This window comes from Antennarius striatus, chromosome 1 (assembly GCF_040054535.1).
Source record: "Antennarius striatus isolate MH-2024 chromosome 1, ASM4005453v1, whole genome shotgun sequence".
Classification (NCBI taxonomy): Eukaryota; Metazoa; Chordata; class Actinopteri; order Lophiiformes; family Antennariidae; genus Antennarius; species Antennarius striatus.
In genome coordinates this window covers 12,584,798-12,607,067 of record NC_090776.1, presented here as the reverse complement: position 1 = coordinate 12,607,067, position 22,270 = coordinate 12,584,798, and the positions used below count along the sequence as shown (strand labels likewise).

The 22,270-nt window shown below is 43.9% G+C and overlaps 3 protein-coding genes across 5 annotated transcripts in view; 2 read left to right on the top strand and 1 right to left on the bottom strand.

Moving 5' to 3' along the window:
• Positions 1-2,776, top strand: part of cdh15 (cadherin 15, type 1, M-cadherin (myotubule)) — a 28,264-nt gene extending 25,488 nt beyond the window's left edge. Inside the window, exons 8-14 of the mRNA XM_068336306.1 lie at positions 44-288; positions 365-501; positions 605-835; positions 930-1,169; positions 1,271-1,419; positions 1,702-1,893; positions 2,057-2,776. Coding sequence (XP_068192407.1) covers positions 44-288; positions 365-501; positions 605-835; positions 930-1,169; positions 1,271-1,419; positions 1,702-1,893; positions 2,057-2,257 — 1,395 coding nt within the window. The 3' untranslated portion in view covers positions 2,258-2,776. The remainder of the gene's footprint in view (positions 1-43; positions 289-364; positions 502-604; positions 836-929; positions 1,170-1,270; positions 1,420-1,701; positions 1,894-2,056) is intronic.
• A 176-nt stretch (positions 2,777-2,952) lies between these two features.
• On the bottom strand, positions 2,953-12,117 carry spg7 (SPG7 matrix AAA peptidase subunit, paraplegin). Its single transcript, XM_068336180.1, has 17 exons — positions 11,519-12,117; positions 11,125-11,227; positions 10,947-11,036; positions 10,607-10,848; positions 9,845-9,984; positions 9,593-9,695; positions 9,367-9,492; positions 9,108-9,270; positions 8,817-8,990; positions 8,609-8,733; positions 8,281-8,383; positions 8,063-8,173; positions 7,845-7,960; positions 7,428-7,584; positions 4,549-4,712; positions 4,361-4,438; positions 2,953-4,246 (listed from the first exon to the last, which is right to left on the bottom strand). The coding sequence occupies exons 1-17, from the start codon at positions 11,738-11,740 to the stop codon at positions 4,037-4,039; spliced, it is 2,427 nt and encodes an 808-aa protein (XP_068192281.1). The 5' UTR covers positions 11,741-12,117; the 3' UTR covers positions 2,953-4,036.
• Positions 12,118-13,715: 1,598 nt separating this feature from the next.
• Positions 13,716-22,270, top strand: part of ankrd11 (ankyrin repeat domain 11) — a 105,429-nt gene continuing 96,874 nt past the window's right edge. For all 3 annotated transcript variants that reach the window (XM_068329511.1, XM_068329332.1, XM_068329417.1), the window contains exon 1: positions 13,716-14,124. The gene's annotated coding sequence lies outside the window, so the exon portion shown is untranslated. The remainder of the gene's footprint in view (positions 14,125-22,270) is intronic.

Here is a 22,270-nt window from a genome sequence, read left to right as displayed (position 1 = left end):
CCACAAACAACCTTTTTAAAAAATTCTCCTTCTGTTTGGACAGCCTCTAGATTTTGAAGCGCTGGAAGAGTACGTCCTGATTCTAAAGGTGGAAAATCTCAATCCTCTGAGTAGCAAAGCTCCAAACCTCCCAGTGAGCACTGCCACCGTGGTGGTGACCGTCGTGAACCAGAACGAAGCTCCACATTTCAGGGAGGACCCCATTCACATCGTCGTCCCTGAGTCTGTGGCTCCTCAGACTTTACTGAAAAGCAACATCGCCTTTGACCCCGACAATTCTGACCTGAGGTGCGACGCAGAAGCGAAAGAAAAACACTGAAAGCAACACGACTGAATAGTTTTTAACCTCTGGTGTTTGTGGCAGATACGAGATTATTAGAGATCCTGAGAGGTGGCTGGACATCAACAGAGACACAGGAGACATTTCTGCCAAGAGGACATTTAACATGAGATCCCCGCATGTTAAAAACAATGTCTACAATGCTGTTGTCAAGGTTACGGGTCAGTTGATTTATTACATAAACGTGTTGATGGTTTACACCTCCTCAGGTTTTGAATACATCAATCTACTGTAACACTGCTATGAATTTGTGCTCTCCTGCAGACGCTGGTGGGGTGTCAACCACCGCCAGAGTGACCATCACACTGAGAGAGACCAATGACTTCCCCCCGCAACTCTTCCCTCTGATTGGCTCTGTTTGTAAGGACGCCAGTCGTACGGGTTCTGGTCTTGTTTTGTCCGCTTTGGATGAAGATTTTCCTCCCCACGCCGCGCCCTACACCTTTCAAATGCCTGATGATCTATCAGTCAACTGGACCGTTATTCAAGTCAACGGTAACGAAAAAATCAACGGAGGAGGGGCTGTCGGAATAAGCCATACACTGGCGTCCTTAACTCTCGCCATTGTCTATTTTCGTTCCTCATCCAGATACCCACGCCGTTCTCCATCCTCTGGTGGAGCTGGAGGCTGGAGATTACGTGGTCGCGGTGTTTGTGTCGGACTCCGGCAGCCCGGTCCTGAGTTCTTATGCTCAGGTCAACGTCACTGTGTGCCTCTGCGACTCCTTCGGGGACTGTAAGTCCGAGGCGGGGGCTGTACACGGCTCCAGCATGGGAATCAGCTTCATCGCTATCATCATCATCATGGCCAGTATCGCGCTCCTACTGCGTGAGTCTCTCACTTAGAGATCAACCGTCAGGGGAAATGATCTCACTAACAGGAACAAATCAGTCACATGACTACACACTTTCCCTCCGTCCGACTGGCAGTGATGCTGTTCGTGGCGGTGGCGGTGACCGCGTGCGGGAGACGTCACCACGTCAAGAAAGAAACAGGCTTGCTCGTCGGAGAATCGGAGGATGACGTACGCGACAACGTCTTCAACTACGATGAGCAGGGAGGGGGAGAGGAGGATGAGGTGAGGCCTAAAAGGTCAAAGGTCACGTGTTCCTGGAGAGCGACTACAGTAATCCCTCACTTGTTCGCGCTTCAAGATGCATGGCTTCACGACATAGCAGATTTTTAGTAGGTTGTCACGTGACACCGTACTTGCATGCTATTGGCTAACAGCATCCGGAAGTGCATTGCATTCCGAGACTCACAGAACTGTCGATGACATGTTACAGTCCTAGTTACATTACGCTTACATACTGCACATTCTATGAACAAGCAGTGACACCTGTGACCCCGTCCTCTGCAGAACGCCTTTAACATCGACCTTCTCTGGAATCCCCACGATGCACCTTCGACCCCCGGGTCCTGCTACCCGGTGTCTGGTGTTCCCCGAGGCAGACAGCCCCTCAGGAAAGACGCCCCCCATAACCTGCCCTCCCCTACCTACCCACGGAGGCCTCCGGCAGACCCCACCGACATCGAGGACTACATCAACGACGTGAGGAGCTCTTCTAAGAATGGCTTTTCATCACATTGACAAACCTTTGTCTTAGAAATACTTTTCAAATTCGGGGATAAATGAAATTTATATGCATTAAAACAACATTTCCAACCACTCATTTTGTCCGTAAGAACTAAAGGACCGATCTTTCTTCCCTCAGGGCCTGGAGGCAGCAGACAACGATCCCAACGTACCTCCATACGACACAGCCCTCATCTACGACTACGAGGGGGAGGGATCCCTGGCAGGAAGCCTCAGCACCATTTCTTCGAGCAGCTCTGATGGAGACCAAGACTACGACTACCTGAACGACTGGGGGCCACGCTTTCAGAAACTGGCCAACATGTATGACCCACGTTAAGGTGGCGAGGCCAGCCTCAGGAGTTCTAGTGGACAAAAACTTTCCTACAATCTCATGCGCCTTGGGTTTTATTGAGGATCGTTCAGACAGAACCATCAGATTCAGCTCACTGGTTTTGTGGTAAAGTCAGAAGGAAATGAGACAGTAAAATCACATGATGTGCTCATCATGAGATGTGCACGCTGCGAGGCAAACAGAATGTGTGTGAAGCCTGAAATATAAAAAGCATGGTATTTTTTTATAGGCGTTAATTTTGTATGATTTTGCTTTGATATTGACTTTGTTTTTTTTTCTATCACAGAATCTTCCAACCTTTGCTTCATAAATATCGTCGCACACAAAATGCTGTAAACTAATTGCTTGAAGGTGAAGACTAGTGTTTTTTAATATGTTCAGTTAATTTAAAATTTACTGTCAACAGAATAAATGTAGATGTTTTATGTAGTGCATGTAATCATTATCAAATAACACCCTCTTTACAGGTTGTAGGGATGCAGTAATTTCTGGTTTCAGAGGATGAAATGTGATGGGTGTCGTATTTAATACTTGCTTCCAGAAAAGCTTTGAATGCCTGTGAGGTAGCGCGATGGGCCAAATGACACAGTGGAATGACCGATTCTCCGAAAGTAAGGAAAAGTGAGTGATGTGGTGTTCAAATATTCGATAAACCAACAAAATCTTGTCCTCCAGGATCATAACCAGTTTGAAGACAATAGGTTCATGTTAATTTGCAGTTCTTTCGGGTTGATTTACGGTTTATAACTCCGGTTTTTAAAAAAAATCCCAGGTTTTAGCCTTGCAAGTGGATCTGAAAACATCTGCTTGTCCTTCTAATCAGCAAACTCTGCCTCAAGTTTACTACCTTTATACTATGGTAATTTTGAAGATTCTACAGTAAAATACCAAAAATGTACATAAAATGACAAAGAGGAACACACAAAATTTATATAAAACTTTATTAAATATTTAGAAGCATCAACCTCTGGCTCTTTGCTTATAGTGACTGAACCAGAAACACTAATCTGACATCTCATCTAATAAAACATCCTTAAAGCTTTTCATTCAAACACCAGAGCGTCAAACTGATCCGTAAAGGAATATTTTAAATCCAGTGTTACTGTCCACAACAATCTACTGCAATCCTCAAAACCACGACAACCGCAGCTGTTTGTTTGATCACCTGACTCAATCTGTCGATTCATTTTTCAAAATAAAAAGGACTGAGTTTAAAAAAAAAAAAAAGACTCGTTTCTCCTTTTGCAGATGTGAAACGACGACTTCTCTGATGTAAGTGTCTAATCTGAACTGGCGTGCTTTCCAGTGCATTAACATGAAAATGATCCTACATCTGTTTCATGTATTAGCAGCCCGTCCTTGGGAATTCTATGAGAGAACATATCATTGTTTAATTTAATTACAGCAAATGTTTAACAGGTTTTCCTCGACCATCTGCACATTAGGGTAAGGAAGAGACATCCTGCTGGAAAACAGGAGCTTATTTTTAGTGCTTCCATGGTATAATGATGTTGCTGGCTACTAAATACACAAGAAAATTCTTCAAATTCATCCCATAATAATCAAGTAATCACTGATTAGCTATCTTAGACCGTTTCCATAATATCTAATTAAGGTAGCATGTCATGGTGTGCATGGATTACAGAGTTTGAAGAAACTTTGATGTCTTTAGGGCACACAAAGCTTCAGTGAAGAGCAGGTCAGGTCCCAGAGAATCAACCCGTCCCTGATGCTGCAGTGGAAGATTATTCTGGGGCATAGATTCTAAGCTGGGACCACCCGTGGATCCACGTCCTCCACTGTGTCTTTGCGGGGAGGCGGCTGACTGTCGTCTTCTCCGGTGTTGCTTCTGCCCCCTTCAGCCTCCAGCCAGGTCTGTGGGCTGATCTTCTTGGAACCGTGGGGGGGCGGACCCAGCAGGGCTTCAATGTCACCATAGTTCAGCATTTCTCGCTCTAACAGCGTGTCGGACAACTAGGAAGAAGAGAGCCCAGAAAGGTGTGACTGAGGTGACAGAAAGGAGGTACAGACGGTGACAGGCTTCAGTGTGAACACACCGCGCGTACGGAGGAAGAAGGAACGACTCACCAGAGTCAGCTTGTCTCTGTTGTCCAGAAGCAGCTTCTCAGTTCGCTTGTAAGCTTGAGATAACAGCATCTTAGCCTCCTGGAACAAAAACAAGCGTCGTCACGGCTTTACTGGCTTACGTTTCCGTCAATGCGAAAAACATTGACGCAAACAAATGTGGGCTATAGCAAAGACGCTTCAGAACCCACGTGGTCAATCCGCTGCTGCAGGCCCTTGCTGAACGGGCGGCGGCTAATGGCACCCATCTCCTCCTGGTCCGGGAACGATATGTGGCCGATGCTGCTGCACATGCCGTAGTTCTTCACCATAGCGTAGGCTAGGTGTGTCGCCTTACGCAGGTCGTCTTGCGCGCCTGAGGACAAGACAGAGCTCTACCTCACAGAATACAAGACTATTCTTCCTTTGAATCAGCTGTCATGTTGGAGGGGGTGGGGTTATCACGAAATAAAAATGTAAACCAGTCAACGCTCCTTTAAAATGGCGATACATTAAAATCTAAAAGTAAAACCTGATATAAAATAGATCTAAATGCAAATTTACAGACATTATGACCTTTGTCCGTTCACTAGGTGTTGGTAATACGTGATAAAAAGGAATTAATATGACATGTTTGATGAATGAGGGACTGATGAGGTTCATCTTGCTGCTGAGCTGGGGATGGTCTTCATGTTGTCTTTGTCACACATTCTGGATCAGCTCCTGACAATCATCTCTGCAGCACCCCCCATCACCCTCAGCAGCAGCTCACCAGCCTCAACCCTGCCCCATGGCCTCCTTCCCCCCTCCCCAGTAGCAAAGTGGCCCCTCTCCACCCCCCACCCCCTGCTCCTCTCCCTCCCCCCAGCCCCCCCCTCCTTCCATTCAACCTCCCCCCCACAGCCTCCACACATCTGTAGGTACAAGGGAGCCCCAAACCATCCCTCTTCCCCCAGTCCCTCCTTCTCCTCCAAACCTACTCACCACCTCTCTGCAGCAGCGGAGCAGTCCCCCTCAGCCTCCCTTCCCACGAGCACCCCCCCCCTCCATCCCACCACCTATTCTACCTCCCTCAAGACCACCTACACCTACCTTAGCTCCCCCCTCTCCTCCCTTCCCCACTTTCTCATCTGCAAGCCCTCCTCCCTGTCAGACACCTTCCCTCCACCCCCCAGCTCCCACCACCATCACAGCCTCCTCCCATCTTCATGGCAGACCAGGTGAGAGGAGAACTGAGGTAGCTTCAGCCCCGAAAAGCAGCAGGACTGGATGGGGTGAGCCCCCATCTACTCAAGGCCTGTGCCACTGAACTCGGGGAGCCGCTACAAGGGGTCTTCAACCTGAGCTTGCGTCTCAGGAAGGTCCCACCCTCTGGAAGACGTCGTGCATCGTTCCAGTTCCCAAAAAGAACCGGCCCGGCGAGCTGAACGACTTCCGACCGGTGGCGCTCACATCGCATCTGATGAAGACTCTGGAGTGGCTCTTCCTCAATCTCCTCAGGCCTCAGGTCCACCATGCTGAGGACTCGTTAGAGTTTGCCTACCGGGAAAAGGTCGGTGTGGACGACGCCATCCTCCACATGCTACACCAAGCCCACTTACATCTGGACAAGGAAGGCGGCACTGTGAGGATCCTTTTTCTGTATTTTTCAAGTGCCTTTAACACGATCCAGCCCTGTATACTACAGGAAAAACTCCCAACAAATGCGAGTGGACCCTGGCCTGGTTGCTTGGATCCAAGACTACCTCACCAACAGACCACAGTTCATCAAGCTAAAGGACTCCACGCCTGATACTGTGGTCAGCAGCATCGGTGCTCCACAGGGGACTGTCTTGTCCCCAATCCTCTTCTCCCTGTACACGGCGGACTTCTGCTACAACTCAGAACTGTGTCACATCCAGAAGTACGCAGATGACACAGCTATTGTGGGATGTATCAGGGACAATGAGGAGAAGTATAGATTCTTGATGAAGGACTTTGTTGACTGGTGTCACAGCAACAGCCTGCAGCTCAACACCTCTGGTGTCATTGACTTCAGGAGGAACAGACCCCAACCTAGACCAGTTCTGATAGGAACGGAGGAGGTGGAGGTTGTGCAGAACTATAAATATCTTGGGCTGTGGCTGGACAACAAGCTGGACTGGACCAGTAACACGAGGCAGCTGTACAAGAAAGCACAGAGCAGGATGTACTTTCTGAGGAGGCTGAGGGCGTTCAACATCTACAGGAGCTTCCTGCAGATGTTGAATCAGTCTGTGGTCGCCAGCGTCCTGTCGTACCCTGTGGTGTGATGGGGAGGGAACGTGACCAAGGCGGATCTCTCCAGGATGGAGAAGCTGATCAGGCGGGCCAGCTCGGTGGTCGGGATGAAGCTGGACCCTCTGGCAAAGGTGGCAGAGAAGAGAACCTTGGACAAACTGCTGGACATCATGGACAATGTCAGCCACCCTCTGCACACCGTTACCAACAACCAGAGAAGCCTGAGAAGCCTGACCAGCCAGAGGCTGCGCCTCCCAAAATGCAAGACAAACAGACGTAAGAACTCCTTCATCCCCCCCGAGCCATTAAACTGCTCAACTCTCTCTCTGGGGGAGATGAAGAAGAAGAAAGTCCACACGAGAGCTGAGGGATGACACAGACAATACAGCAAAAACAATACAAATACTACAGACATTTCACTATAACCATACTTAACTAGGCCTGTTTATTTTTTATTTCTATGCCTATTTATAATTTTTTATTTATATATGCTTGATGGGTTATTTATTATTCTTTCTATTTGGTGTTGTACTACTTTCTATGTGCTGGTGCTTTCTGTGTGCTTTTTCTGTGTTTTGTCTACTTACTGTGCTCTGTGCGACAGAGAGATTAATTTCCCCGACGGAACCTCCTTAAGGGATGAATAAAGTTATACTCTACTCGACAACGAAAACTTGTCACCTTGGTGACAGGAGTGAGAAAAGCTCACACACAAGCGCAGACATACGATCAGCCTGTCTGCTGGTCAGCAGACACCTTTAGCTCAGAAACCAAATGACTTCATGTTACGGAGGAGAATTCATTCAACGTGATGCTAAAAGTTGTTTTATACCTGTGGTGTTCTTGTTGAAGGTGATAACCTCCGCCGTTCTTCCTCCCAGAATCACGCACATCTGCTCAAACAGCTGCTCCTTGGACAAAAGGTAGGCGTCACGAGGAAGCGTCTGGGAAAACCCTAGGGCGGTTTTAGTCCGCGGGGCGATGGACACCTGAGAAACACAGTTATCACCATCAGTTATCATGCTCAACTAACCACGTATGTTAGTGAGCGTAAAATCTTTGACACCAAGCAGTATATGTTAACAGTCTGGTTATGAAACAACAAATGAAAGAAGAGAGACGTAGGTTTATCTGATCGAGCGACAGACTGATCCGGCCTATTAAATTATTTGATTGTACAGAAATCCTAAGGACATGTCGTTTATTCAAAAGAAAAAAATGAAACCACGTGTAGGTGGGTCTGCGTTACCTTCATGATGGCATCTGTGTGCTCCAGCAACCACCCCACTAAAGCATGTCCCGACTCGTGGACGGCAAGGAACCTCTGCTCCTCTTTAGACAGGAGCCTATTCTTCTTTACACTTCCTGAAAACACACGAATTCATCTATTACCCGAGCTGCCAACGCTACATATGAAATGCACCGTTTTTTCCCCACCCCCACGATACTGAGTTTACGACATCTTACCTGCGATCACTCTCTCCACTGCAAAATCGAAGTCACGGATGTGGACTGTCTTGAGTCCCTCTCTGGCCGCATGCAGTGCAGCTTCGTTGCAGATGTTAGCAATGTCTGCGCCTGCAGAGACAAAGTTTGCAGCACCAATTTGTGTGATACCTGTGGACTGGTCGCCACTGTGACAGATGAAAACATATTTCAGTTCAGAGACAACATTAAAGGTGTACCGCTGAAGCCGGGAGTCAACTCAGACAGATAAGGAGAGTAGAAATCAGCAGGTTTGGTGAGCTTCAACAACTTCAGGTGCTGCTCGAAGATCTCCTTCCTTTCCTGAGAAACGACCAAGAGTTGAAACAGATTTAACTCATGTCTGTGTAAACCTTCCACACAACTAAACGAGTTCCAGCGTGTGAGCTTAACCTGTGACTACCACAGCTAATTTTAAATGGATGTTTACAGGTGTGCCTTAATGCCTTTGTCCACAGCTAATCTCTGGTGCACACAACGCAACCACATCGCTGTTTAATGAAGAGTGACGGCGTTGGATTACTGTACATGCAATGTGGGCAGATCTATAAAGATGTGCCGGTCCAGTCTGCCTGGTCTCAACAGAGCGTGGTCCAAAACGTCTCCTCGGTTAGTGGAAGCAAGGACGATTAAATGATCCGTAGTTCCCATTCCTGCAAAAGTCAGGATTCACAACTGAAAAAAGAAACCCCCACGTCTGATGACAATCGTCTCTGTACTCCTTCATTTGACTCACCGTCCATCTCTACTAGCAGCTGGTTGAGGGTCTGTTCCTCTTCCATGTTGGAGAATCCTTCCGTGGTGGTGGAGCGCTTCTTTCCCACGGCGTCGATCTCATCGATGTAGATGATGCAAGGAGCGCGACTCCGAGCGTCTTTGAACAGATCCCTGACCCTAGCAGCACCCAGACCTAGACACAGCATGAATGAATTCATCTTTCATTCATTCATTCACACTCAGCTACTCTTTTGTGATCTGTGATGATTCGTTATACGACTTAGTAACGGCTGGGGCTTTCTCTACATACCTCCAACAACCTCCATGAACTCAGAGCCAGCCATGACCAGAAAGGGGACCTGGGCCTCGGTGGCTACGGCTTTAGCCAGCAAGGTCTTCCCACAGCCTGGAGGTCCAAGCAGCAACGCACCCTTAGGAATCTTGGCTCCCAGCTGGAGGTATCGTTTTGGATTCTGACAACAGAAAACAGACACGGTCAGCTTGGCCTGAAATTGGGGACTTATTTGACTCGCGTGAACATATTGTTAATACCACACCAGACTTCTTACCTTGAGGTAGTCAACAAATTCTTTCACTTCCAGCTTAGCCTCATGCATGCCTGCTACATCCTTGAATCTCACACCTTTGCCTGAACTGGCATCCACTATGGTGTACTTAGCCGTCTTATACTGATTCTGTTAAGTATGTTGGAATACGCATTAAATACATCACTGGAAAACACAATAACAACCCCTGAATGTACACTCGAACATTAGTACTGGTGGTTTCACTCACAAAAGCACTGAAGCTTCCGCCTTTGCCAAAGATGCTCGTCATTCGGGACATATACCAGAGAGCATACCCACCTAATAGAGCCAGCCCTCCAGTGTACAACAAACTGTGAACAGATGGAAAACATCAAACGGATTAACTCTGACACGTTATTTAACCTATACAGAGATAACAGTCCTTCAAATTCCTAGTTAAAACCTTTGCAGTATCCTCATTAATATTTATTTTTTTCAGAGTCTGCACCTATGTTCTTACTTTTTAAAAAACCCGGAGCGTTTGTAGGACACAGGTATCCGGTCCTTGCTGTCAATATTCAGTTTGTCTTCAGCAGCTCTCAGCTTCTCCTCAAATTTGTCAATATTGGCAAATGGCATTCTGTACATGAGGTCCAGCCTCTGCAAAAGCAGACACGTCCAGAAAGTTAAGAGGTCAGCGTGTACATCAGCCTGTAGAGCACACATGTCAATCTCAAGGCCCGGGAACCAAATGTTACCTGCCACATCATTTCATGTGGTCCACGGGAGCATAAAAGGTCAGTGTCTAGATAAGAGTAGGTCAAAAGTGTGCTTCGACCTATTCAAAACTACATTTCCCACAATGCAGTAATTAAGCTCATTTTAACTCTGACAAAAAACTCTTCAACAAAGTTAATGTTCTAACTTTTTCTTTATTCACTTGGATAGTTTGATCCTTGATTGTTAGAGTTATGTGGGTTTCATAACCTGAGAAATTAAAAGGATTTATTACAACAGAGCAACAAAAAAACATTTTTTTTGTGCAACTGTAATGTTTGTAACTTGAATAAGTAATAAATTCAGAGTTATTTAACATTAGGGAGTAGTTACATTTATTTTACATTACATTGAGTTAGATTTAGTTATATTTATAAGTTTCATCTGGCCCTTTGGGGACGGCCGTTATGCTCATGTGGCCCTCGGTGGAAATCAGTTTTCGACCGAGGGCCCTGCGGTAGAGGTTCAGACGCCAAATCTTTAAAACGGATCAGTCACAACTCACAGGCCTTCCAAACACGACTGCTCCGGGATGGAGGTAGACTTCTACGATGTCGTTCTCGGGAATGACTTGCACGCGCAACACCTCTCCCTTGGCCAAGATCTCATTGACAAAATCATTCCAAGTGATGGTACCACTGCTGGAATTCATAGAGTTCAGCAGGCTCATGATGACCGCTATAACGAAGAAGGTCCGCAGACGCTCGCGGTAGTTCATGTCTTCCTGATCACGACGCTTCTTGTCCTCTGAGAGGTGAAGTTGATCATGCAGAAAGAGATTAAGATCACAGATCTGGTGATTAAATAGCAAGATGGCAAGCAGCTAAAGCTTATTCATCTCTTACCTTTATCTTCTTTTGGACTTTTCCCTTTTGGTCCATTGCTTTTGTTCCTGTCTTGCTTGGATTGACATGTACTGAAAAAGTCTGCTGCTCCTGAAATCGATGCATTTTTCATCTTTAGCAGCTCTAAATCACATCATATTATGGTAGCAGTTAAATAATTGCCAGGAATAGTATTTACCTAATAATTTTAATAGAACAACAGGATTTCCTAACAGATTCCTCCTGATTAACTCTGGTTTAATTCCCACCATGCCAGGACCCAGCGGTCTGTGGAGAAGACTCTAAAATGGAAACATCGATGCTGCATGTTTAAGTTTAATCATGACAAAATAAGAGAAAATTAAAAATGAAAGTAAAAACAATTTCATTGCAACGAAATTAATTTACAGGGGAATAGAAGCAATAAATAAGGAAAATAATGAGAGAGAAAAAAAAACCACGATAAAGTTACACAATCATAATTATAATATATACATCATCAAAGAGTGTGGACGGCAGACAGGTGAGAGCTCAGAGAGTTTTTAACACTTCACTCCATTAAAGCTGTTCACTGTTTTTTTTGGGGGGCTCACCTGGAGGAGTTCCTGCGGCTGGCTCGTGACTGTCCGCATTGATTTGGAACCGAACACCTGTCTGACGTCATCCCAGCTGTTCGGGACAGGTTTAATTCCACTGCTACATCCAGAGGTTCTGCTTAACAAACGGTAGTTTCGCCTCGACGGTGACAACAAAGCTCCTCTAGCGGTGCTGGGTCTGGGACCGAGGGCAGCGCACTGCTGCCACAACGCATACATGCTGTCGCTTAAGTCACGATTACTGCATTTAAAACAATAGAGCGAACAGTTTTGTCTAAAACTAAAACCGAGTGCGGGTTTATCTTCACTACGTTCCTAGATGAAAGGTTAGCCCTCTGTTATAGAACTCAGCAAAAATGTCACCGACACAAACAAGCACTTCCCGGGCTGATTACGTACATAAGAGAAAGGACAACGCAATACGAATTTACACTAAATTTAACTTAAAATTACTTCTCGAATTAGTCTCGCTGTGTGGATCGCAGTTAAATTGCGCGCAAGAGTGACTTATATCGTTTTTTCCGATCCTTTGAACGCAAATTTGCCTCGACCTCTCATCTTTAGCTGTGTCGTTTTCTTCGCGGAGCTCCAACCTGCGGCCACATTTGCGCAGACATTAAACCAACAAGAATTAAAACAGCGCCCTCCTCAGGCTCAATGAAGTATTTCACCCACATGCACAGTGAATGTGATTTTATGGCTACAACAGTCTTAATGCATCTTCTTCTTTTCCTTTCGGCTTTTCCCTTCATTGGTCGCCACAGCGAATCAGTTTCCTCCATCTACTCCTGTCTTCTGCATCCTCTTCTCTCACACCAACTACCTTCATGTCCTCCCTCATTACATCCATAAACATAAACAACAGTCTTAATGCATATAAACATTTAAATTTTAAGCCACCAGCCAAAAATCAAATTGATTACGTTATCTGTTGGTGTGATGAATGCTGCAAAGAGTAAAATTTAACTCTCTAAAAGAAGTCAGAACTAAACAAATCCACTGACTGTATGTGTTCTCCACAAGAGGGCGCCCTTGGTCCATTAGACGACGCTTTGGATTCGGTGGCCCTCGGATCGACAAAATGAACACGTATACTGTACATACATTTTGCTGTGAAGCATGAGACTCAAATGTAAAAATAAACGTCACACATTTTACAATTGGCACCCCTGGAACTTTGTGATGTGCAGGCCATAGAATTACGTGATATTCTGTCCAAATAATCATCCGATGAAATAATAATAATTATTATTAAATAGTAATAATAATGGCAACGACGTCCTTTTCACTCATGTTGTGCCGCTGAGACGACTCATCCGAGAGATTCTTAAACCAATTGATTCTTAAACCAAATAATCCAGATTACAATCTCTTACTACTGTGTAGTTGTATGCAAAATAAGAAAGACGTGATGAGTAACGTGTACAGGTCAAATTGACTGACATTGCTTTAAACCAATGAGAATAAAGATGTATTCTCTTCGCCAATGGGAGCTTTTCTTTTATCATCTCCCCTTTCATCTTAACTCTCGGTCCATTGAGTATGTTCACCGGGACGCCCCGATTTAGTTCTGGCCCCGTTTCTGCTAAAACCATCCATTGACACGCAACACAGTCGCGATAAACACCAAAATAAATAGCGAATACTTGTGATTATACGTCTAATTGATTTAAATCATACTTTGTAATTATGCTTTTTATGTAAATACCCACATTAATGTGTCATTTGTGGTAATACCTCAGTCAAATCACGAAAGAAAATATATAAACAACTATTCAGGGTTTAAAATGGGACTACGATTAAGCGTTTCATTTTTCATAACGTGAAATATATACTCAATAAATTCGACTGAAGAACGTTTGTAGACTTAAAAGTTGAACAAATTTAAGATTTCCAAACATCCACAAAACGAGTGCACCCAGTGCATGAACTCCATTTCCTTTCCTCGGTCTCCAACTACATAATGGAGTGTGGTCGCTTACGTTTGAAACTATGAACCGCGTTCAGCCACGTTGGAGCCTTGTTAACAGTCACTCTGAAGGGAGAACGAACTGCTTCAAGGATCCAAAATGGCGTCTGTTTCATCTCCTCTGAAGAAGGTAACCGCCCACAGCTCACGGTCCAATCAGAACGCTCGTTACATTCCCGAATCGTTTCCGTCCTAAGCGTCCACACATTGAAGTCAAAGGCCGCTCGAAAACCGCTCGAATGGGGCTGACGGAGAGGATTAAACCGACACAAATGTGATTTTTTTGCTGGTTTTTTGTCGTTCAATCAAGCTTGCCGTTGTACAAATGGATTGACAAACGTTCATAGTTTGCGGCGAAGATGAAATAGCTACGTTGTAAACGAGTTTTTGTGGATATTTTATTGTTTTCTTCTGTGGACGTCTGTTTGTTGGTCTCCACGGCTTTAACAAGCTAGCGCTTGCCTCGATTCTAGCGAGCTGCTATGGTCGTGAGTTTATGCGGATGTCACAGGACCAGTCTATATTGAACCGACTGCAACAAATGGGAACATCCAGCATCGGTGGAAATCATCGCGGCATAGACTAAACATTGAATTTTTAAAAACCATTTGAAGTTTTGGAAAGTCGAACAGCGGTAAGTCGCATTTACTGGTCATCAACAAATTGCCAAATGCTGCCCCAGTGGCTACATCGGCATGATGTGTGTTGGACAGAGGTCAACTTGCAATATCTTCGTTTAATTAGAATTTTAAGCATGAATGTGCCTCAAGGTAACGTATTTATGTGCTGTTTTATATTTTCACTGGGAAATCTAAACATGTACTTGCATGGAGCTCGTCTGTTTTGTTGTGTTTGTGTAAATATTCACATGTTGCGTGAGAAGGCATGGATTTTGTGAATCACACGTTAACACTATTTTTATAATGTTCTGTTGCTTTTTTGTCATGGCTTAGCTGACTGTGTGAAGGAGTTTTTATAATCACCTTTTAATGTTTTAACATCTAAAAAGATTAGTGCTGCATGAAGTGCCTCCTTTACGTACGTATACATTGTGCGTAACAACAGAAGAACGGATCTTGTGCGTGTTTTTGGTCGGTGTGTCTTGTTAGCGTTAATGAAAAGATCCACAGCTTGTGTCAGAGCAACGTTAGGCTGGGAATTAGTGGCATACTCAGGGGCATGGCAGAATCTCAGGCAATAACCAGCATTATTTTGAATTTTAAAATGGAATTCAAGTCATAAACCCATGTGCTGGCCTGTTTTGTCCATGAAAAGCAATTTTGGTCTACCTGCGTCTCCAGTCAGGTGTGCACTGTATGTATAAATGCATAAAACACTACGTCTTGTCCATTTGGTTAGTATAAAGCTCAACAGATGTTTTCCAGTCCTGGCTATATGGAAAGCAATGAACTGGATTGTCATTATTTAAAGGGATTGAAGGAGATCTGTGTGTTTTGAGGGTGTTTTTTTTAAAGAAATGTCTTTTTTTAAATACTCAGAATTCATCAGGAAATGTCTTTATGTCGTTGGCCCAACAGGGAGCCATATGGATGGATAACTTAAACAATTATGATAGTTTAGTGGCATGTCCATTTTCCCTGATAGAAAAGCCTGTTAGAGGGAACACAACATGGGGAGGTATGAGATGAGCTGGAGATGAATTGTAATGTGGAGGAGAAGCTCTCCACTTTGGTGCAGTACCAATGCTGAGGAAAACACTGCAGTGCTGCTGGTGGTGTTTTCCACCAAGATACTGAGTGTGTTTCAGCTTGTTGGGGCGTTCGTGCTGACTACACTGCAGAGGCAGCGATGCATATCGCTGTGTCCCTTGAGCTTGTGCAGGTCTTATTTCTCTGTGCTGTAGTTTAATCCCCCTTTCAGTTTCTATCACCATGTTGTACATGTCAATTAACAATGTGAGGTGTTTGGATGTAAACGTCTGCTTTTCTTTTGTCCTTTTTTTGCAGAATAAAGGATGTATTTTATCCCTTACACCTTTCCATACCAGCGATGTTTACATTGTGAATTATGTTCCCTCTGATGTAGAATTTAAGTCCGCAAAGCTCATATTTCTGTTAAGACGTGAAGCCTAATCCTTGTGTCACAGCCTCTGCTAGTCAGTCTGACCATTTAATGTCTTTACACCCATGTAGGAAAATCTGAACACATTTTCCACACGTCTGTCATGAAGTGGGCACCCATGTACCTCGTTTGTTAGTATTGGTATTGATGTTAATCGTGTATGTCTTGTTGGAGAACACTCACGAGATGTCTTGCACAGTAGTAATGACCCAATTGTGGTTTGTGTGTATTTAAATGAAGTTTAAAGAAGTGGCTTGCTGGTATTTACAGTTCTAAAAATATTAGTCATGTCAAAGTATCATGCTTGGCTGAAGTGTCACCTCTCAATCATCACTTTTAACCATTTGAAGAGGCTGTGCTTGTGCCTGTTTCTTTTTCTTGTTATTGTTTAGCTGTATTGAAGAGGTTTGAGGGCGTCATCCTTTGGAGAGTGGGCTTGCGGTTCCCAGCGAATAGCCATTCACGGGATTCACGTTGCAGGCTCTGCCACTGTTTTTCCTGCATCGTAGACGTACAGCGTGCTTCGCACAAAATCCGGTAATGCAGTAGCAACTTCGAGAGATGTTTACATTTTTGTATTTGTGCTGGAGAAGAGCAATGTTATTTCTCTGACGAGGCTCCCCTGCTTTTATTTCCTGTTCTCTGGAACTGGGGAGGTGGGCCAGTTTTCGAAAAAACCTTACTTATTGTAAGTAAACTGATTTGTGTTAAAGTGCTGTGATTTTAAGGAAAATTTACATTGGTGTTTCTTAACCCATGCTCGACCCATCAGCAAGTTTCTTGAACGGGGCAAGTATTTTTGTAGCTTCATTGATGACACGAACCGCATAAATAGTCTGTTTCATCAACGACACCAACCATTGTTATTGGAGGTCAAACTTTGTGTTGGTTAAGATCAAGATAAATTATTAATACAGAAAATTGCCATACCACTTGACATTTCTGATTGTACATTGTGTCCCATCCAGTTCCTGCTAGTGGTAGCTAAGGTTCACCCTGTTTCCATGGAGTAAAATCATATTCAATGAATGTCTGTGTTCAGAAAGCTTGTGAGAAGTGACTACACCTCAAGGTTGTACATGTGTTGTGTAACAGAAAGCAGGAAACCGTTCTACTTTTCTTCCTCGCTACTGCTGGTGTTTCACAACTCTTCAGTCTCTCTACCAACTCAAGTTAAGACCGAGTCAGTCACGTTGAAATTCTAAGACATGATGTTCAGAACTATCAGAAAGAACACTTTTTGTCAGACTAGATGTGCGAACTTATGTTTGAATATGTGTTGATGTTGACTGGGCTTGCACTAGCCATTCGCCACGTTGCCATAGGCGAAGTAAATTCCATATGGCTACAAGATTTTCAGCTTGTGTAGCCACAGTGGCGTTCTTATTTTTAGGAAAAAAAAGGCTAAAACGTGCAACTTTTTTGGACTACCAAAAATCCCCAAGCGATAGCAAACTTTTTCTCTCGCTAGCGCCACTATTTCCATCGGCTATTTCCGCATGCCGACGGAAATAGCCGAAGTGACCCGAATGTTCCCGATCATTAAATATGCACTCGAGTCACGACCTCCTCTTGTCCAATGAAAAACAAAATGATTCTATTTTTACAAGCTAAACCCGCGAATTGGCGTACGACAGATCATATTATCGAATTAAAATAACAAAGCTAAACTAAACTATGGCATACCAATGGTTTTGGTGGTAGTCAAAGTTAAAATGTCTTCTAGTCCAAGTAAAACTTACAAGTAAACATTGAGTAATGCCAAGAATCTAATTTATTAAAATAAAAGTGTCCAAGTAAAAGCTAAAATGTTTTCTAGTCTAAGTAAAACTTAGTCATACAAAATATTACTCAATGTTTACTTGTATCTTCAAATAGTGATGCAAGTTTTCAATTGTTGGATCTCACATTTATACCTGCATAAAGTAGGATAGAAATAAAGATAGTTTAGCTTGAACTGTTGACTTTAGTGTATTTTTGTAGGTAAACTGAACAGAAGATTTTACCATCAGAATGCAGGAAAACAACCCCATTTTCTAAGAAAATTCTCCGGGGAAGGCACCCCGTACCCGCCCTGTGGGGGGTATCCCCCCTACACCCCCCTCCCAGGACTAGGTTTGGTCGTCAGCGCACTGCGCTGCTGTCTTGGACACAGAATGTGGCTGTTTGTGGCTTAGTCAATTCTTTTACACTGAGCCACAGTGGCTTGGTGTTACTACTTCCTAATGCAAGCCCAGGTTGAGAACTGATTCAAGTGCTGAACACTAACATTTCACCGACCTAGAGCAACGTCTGTGATGTTGAGAAAATAATCAGTAAAAATCAAGAGAAGAGAGAAGAATTGATACTGAAAGGCATCACGTCAGAAAGTGTGTTTTTTAAACTTAATCTGCGTCCCACAGTAAATTCTTCATCACCAGTCCTCTTGCTATATAAATTTGTAATGTCCTAAATGGTCTTGCAGATGAATGAAATGACCCTTGGTTTTACATGGAGCCATATGGTTTTTGTGAAATCCACTCTGTGTACCAGTCGGACCTTATACTTGTCTGTAGAACTTGACTTCTTTTACTGGACCATTTACTGTCCAGTTAAATAAAGTTTTTTAAAAAAGACAACCAATTTTGACAATCTTTACCCCAGAGCTGATTACTGAAAGCCAGTCATGAAAAATTTACTGTAACAACCAGGAATTTCCAAACATAATGTTGTTAGGATGTTAGCAATAACTACAAAGAATGCAAGCCAGTGCTGATAGCATGGATATTGTTTATGTTATGTGTTTACAAGAGAATACATCAGACAATCACACAGCGATTGTTGCTAGCCATTAGTAGTGGTCAATTTTGTTACATATGCTCACAGGTCTTTCCTTCGTCTTCCAAGGATCAGCATTGCCGACTAACCTTACATAAGCATGATATCCTCCTTCACACTTTGTTCTGGGGTGTCCACATGTAGGTTTGTCACACATGCTATTGGGCTCATTAGCTTCTGGTGCTGACGCCCACTATTGATTGTGTGTTTTAATCTCAGTAACGGTAGCCTGGAAGTAGGAATTATGAGAAACATGATGTCAGCTAAAAAAGGGCCATTGTACTTGGATTATCTTGTTACTAACGATTGGCGTTATTGTTTGCTTCATCTATCATTCATGTCATACCCCTTTTGATATTACATTGACAGATATGAATATTTCTGTTTCCATTTCACTCTATAAGTACTTACATAAGAAAATGTGTGGGTAGATGATGTCATACATAGAATATTTTACATTTTATATCTTTGAAAATCGCACAGAACGGTTCTTGAGGTACAAATGGAAGAACACCATGACTAATGCTAAAAGAAGAGGAAGCCTTTAGTTACCAGCTCCCACTCAGCCAGCCTTCTGTCCATACCAGGGCTCCCCTCCCCCCATGCTAAGAGTGTGGTCCTTTTAGGTAAACAAGCATGGCGACTGCCGCTTTTCTTTTTTTTTGCCTGTCTTGTTCTGCCTTTGCATTTCTCCCCCACATTTTCTGTCTCACTCCCCTCGTTCTCGCTGCTGAAGTAGTGTAAATCTTTTATGGCTGCTGTTCTACCAGTTAAATCTCTGCGGATACTCAAATGGCATCTGAAGCCCTTTGAAATTCAGCCTAGTCCTTCACCCCCTCCTCCTATCCTCGAAGTGAAATGGAACAAAATGGCGGGCCCTGGATCCTGCTGTTTCCCTAAGGGACTGTAGAGCCTCATTTTAGGGGTTTAGGAGGTCCTGATGGTTGATGGCGTCTTTACGTTGTGCTTACTTCCTTGCCTTCCACCGCACTGCTTGCGATAATATTTTCTCTTCCGAGTCTCTTGCACATCAAAGGGAAAGGATCTGTATACTGGCACGCTGCTGCTTCTCCAGAAATGTGCTTTTTACCGACTCGACTTTTGATTTTAGTCACCAAAGCTTGGAAGAGCAATGTGTTTTGCTCTCAGTTTCAAAGGAAAATCACTGATACACTTAATCATAATGCCCTTATGCAGAAAACTTGCATCACACAGCTCTACGCTACCACTTAAAAACCTTGTGAAAGCTGTTAAAGCATTGCAGGTGGGGCGTGTGTGGTTATCGTCTGCTATGAGGGTATATCAGTGGTTGTGATTTGCGTGCCAACATTATTGAGTCCATCAACTCTGAAAAAACTGCTGTAAAATAAGCCCTGTGTTATAACAGATTTCCATTGCCATTTGCAGTGAAACACCAGAAAAATAAAGACGTCATTGGACACAATTGAAAGGCTACGATAGTTCTCACTTACGTGATGGTGGTTTGGGTTCAAAAAGGTAGATGTTTGTCAAAGATGGTCAGTCACGTGATAACTTTGTTAGAAATGAGTTGCTGTCAGATGATACTAAATTTAAATTTTTCCTCCACTTGGAAATTGCAGCTAAGAATATGAAGAAAATGAAAAGTTTATGGTGCTTTTTGCAATTTCAGAGTCCACTGCTCCATTAATACTGGTCTCTAGGTGATGAGAAATGTTCTTGCCTCTTGTGACTATGAATTTTAATAAGACGTGTTCAAGTTCCCCTCCGGTTTGTCTTGGATTTTGTACCCCACAACTGTATTCACCCATTTCTAATTCACCTCAGGGTGTTGGTCTGTTAACACACAACATATTTGAGGAGGACAACTGTGAATTGTTGGAGAAAATTTTGCCTTATTTATTTAGAACTGTCATGTAAGAGGGAAGATAGTCTTTTTTTTCCATGTTTTTTAAATTTACAACGTGCTGCCCACACTACTGTGTTATGCACCCTGCAGCTTTTGCTTGCATAGCTATGGGTTTACTATTTAATGTTATAAACATTAAGCATTGTTGTGCTGGTATTATTAACTTCCTTGTAAACAGGCTATGGTGGGATAAGGAATGGTTCTTGTTGCTGCGCTTCTCTGTGACGTATGTGTAAGAGGAGATCAGAGTAGGTAACGCTCGTAGGCTAATGGTTGCATTCCCCAGTCTTAATAATCATGAGTGTTGGGTGGTGGAGATATCTGTGTTTTGGTTGTCTGGGCTTGCACTAGGATCTAGTATGACTAAAGAAAATAGTGGCGCTAGCGGAAATAGCGAGCGAAAAAGTTGTAAGTTTTAGCCTTTTTTCCGTAAAAATAAAGAACGCCACTGTGGCTACACAGTCTAAAACAAGCTAGCACAAGCCCAGGTTGTATGTCCTGCTGAGTGGGAGCTTGTCCAGGATGGTGAGTTATCCCGAAGATAGTCGGCGGAATCTGGAAGCTGTTGGTTTGTCTCTCTGGGCTCGGTTAGTCTGGTCTGTTCGATCTGTTACTGACAGACAGAACGAGGGAAGATAGGCTTGCTAGCCACCTCTGGTTCTCCTTTGCTGACTTTAGGCCCTTTTTAAAATCGTTTCCATTCATGCTCTTGATTTCCCTTCGGGGATCGGATCAGTATATAAATTTTTTTTTTAAAAATTAGATGATGAAAAGAGTTTCAATACAACACAGCTGCAGTTTGGACCATGTACTTTGCAGATTGCAAAGTATATGTAAAGAGGTTGTTTTACTACGTCCTCACTTTTTACTCGCGTCAGATATGCTCAGACTTTATCAAAATATTAAATGAGCAAGTGTCTTGTTGGCCATGAGTAGCATGTATCTATCAGTTACTGTTCAGTGCATTTCTAATCACCTCCCCAGCCAATTTGATGACAAATGCAGTATTTGTGAAAGCAGTTTTGCTTGTCACCTTTCCGATGGCCGTAGCGATGGAATAGGATCTTGTGCCTCGTGCATTACCATCCCATGTCATCCTGAGATAAATAAAATATGTCTGGGATTTATTGCCACTCTGAGAAATTGCTTCGTGCCGGCTACCATTGGAGGCAAAGGCCTGCGTCGGTTTCCTTGGAGCCCTTTTGTGCCTAACTGACCTCTTCACGTTAGGTACTGGCCATAAACTGCGATGGGGGTGGGGGTGTTGGGACAAAGTGCTGGGTGGGGGGACGGTAGAGGTGGAGCAGGCTGGCTGAATCTCAATCACCAAGGCCCTTCAGTGAGGCTGGCCTTTTGATGGGCCAGCTGCAGCCATTCATCCACCCATTTACATTGAAATGCAACAACAGGAAAGGGGGAGGGGAGGACTGTGGGGCGATGGGCCTCTGCGCTTGTGCTGGTGGGATGTGAATGAAAAGCAAAGGCATACCAAAATACCAAAGAGATGAGATCCCTCAGTTGGGGCCTTTAACCCTGCTCACCAATACGTGGAGCCACACTTTGTGTTCCCCCCAGCATGCCGTGGGGTGGTATACTTAACAAAAGGATCTAAGCACCCTTTTTTGACCAGTACATGCATTTTCACCACTCAGCTCTTTTCAGTCTTTAAAAACCAGACTGGTGGCTGTAAAGAGACTGCAATTCACCCCGGTGTCTGTTCTAACAGCATCCTAATGTCACACCTGTTGTAAACACTGCTTTTTGTGCTTTCCGTACTTTGCGTGTAACAGCCTTCATGGATTTTATAGCTCAAGTCCTTTTATAAGACTTAGTCAAGCCTAGATGGGCTGAAGGGTTTCAAGTTCTAGTTCCAAGGAGACCGTAATGATGATCATGTTGTGCTGTTGGCAGGTGGAAGAAGCCTGTTCTGTAAGTCATTAGAGGTTGCAGACAAATCAGGCCAGTGTGTCATTTTTCTGAGTTCGTCCAGCTT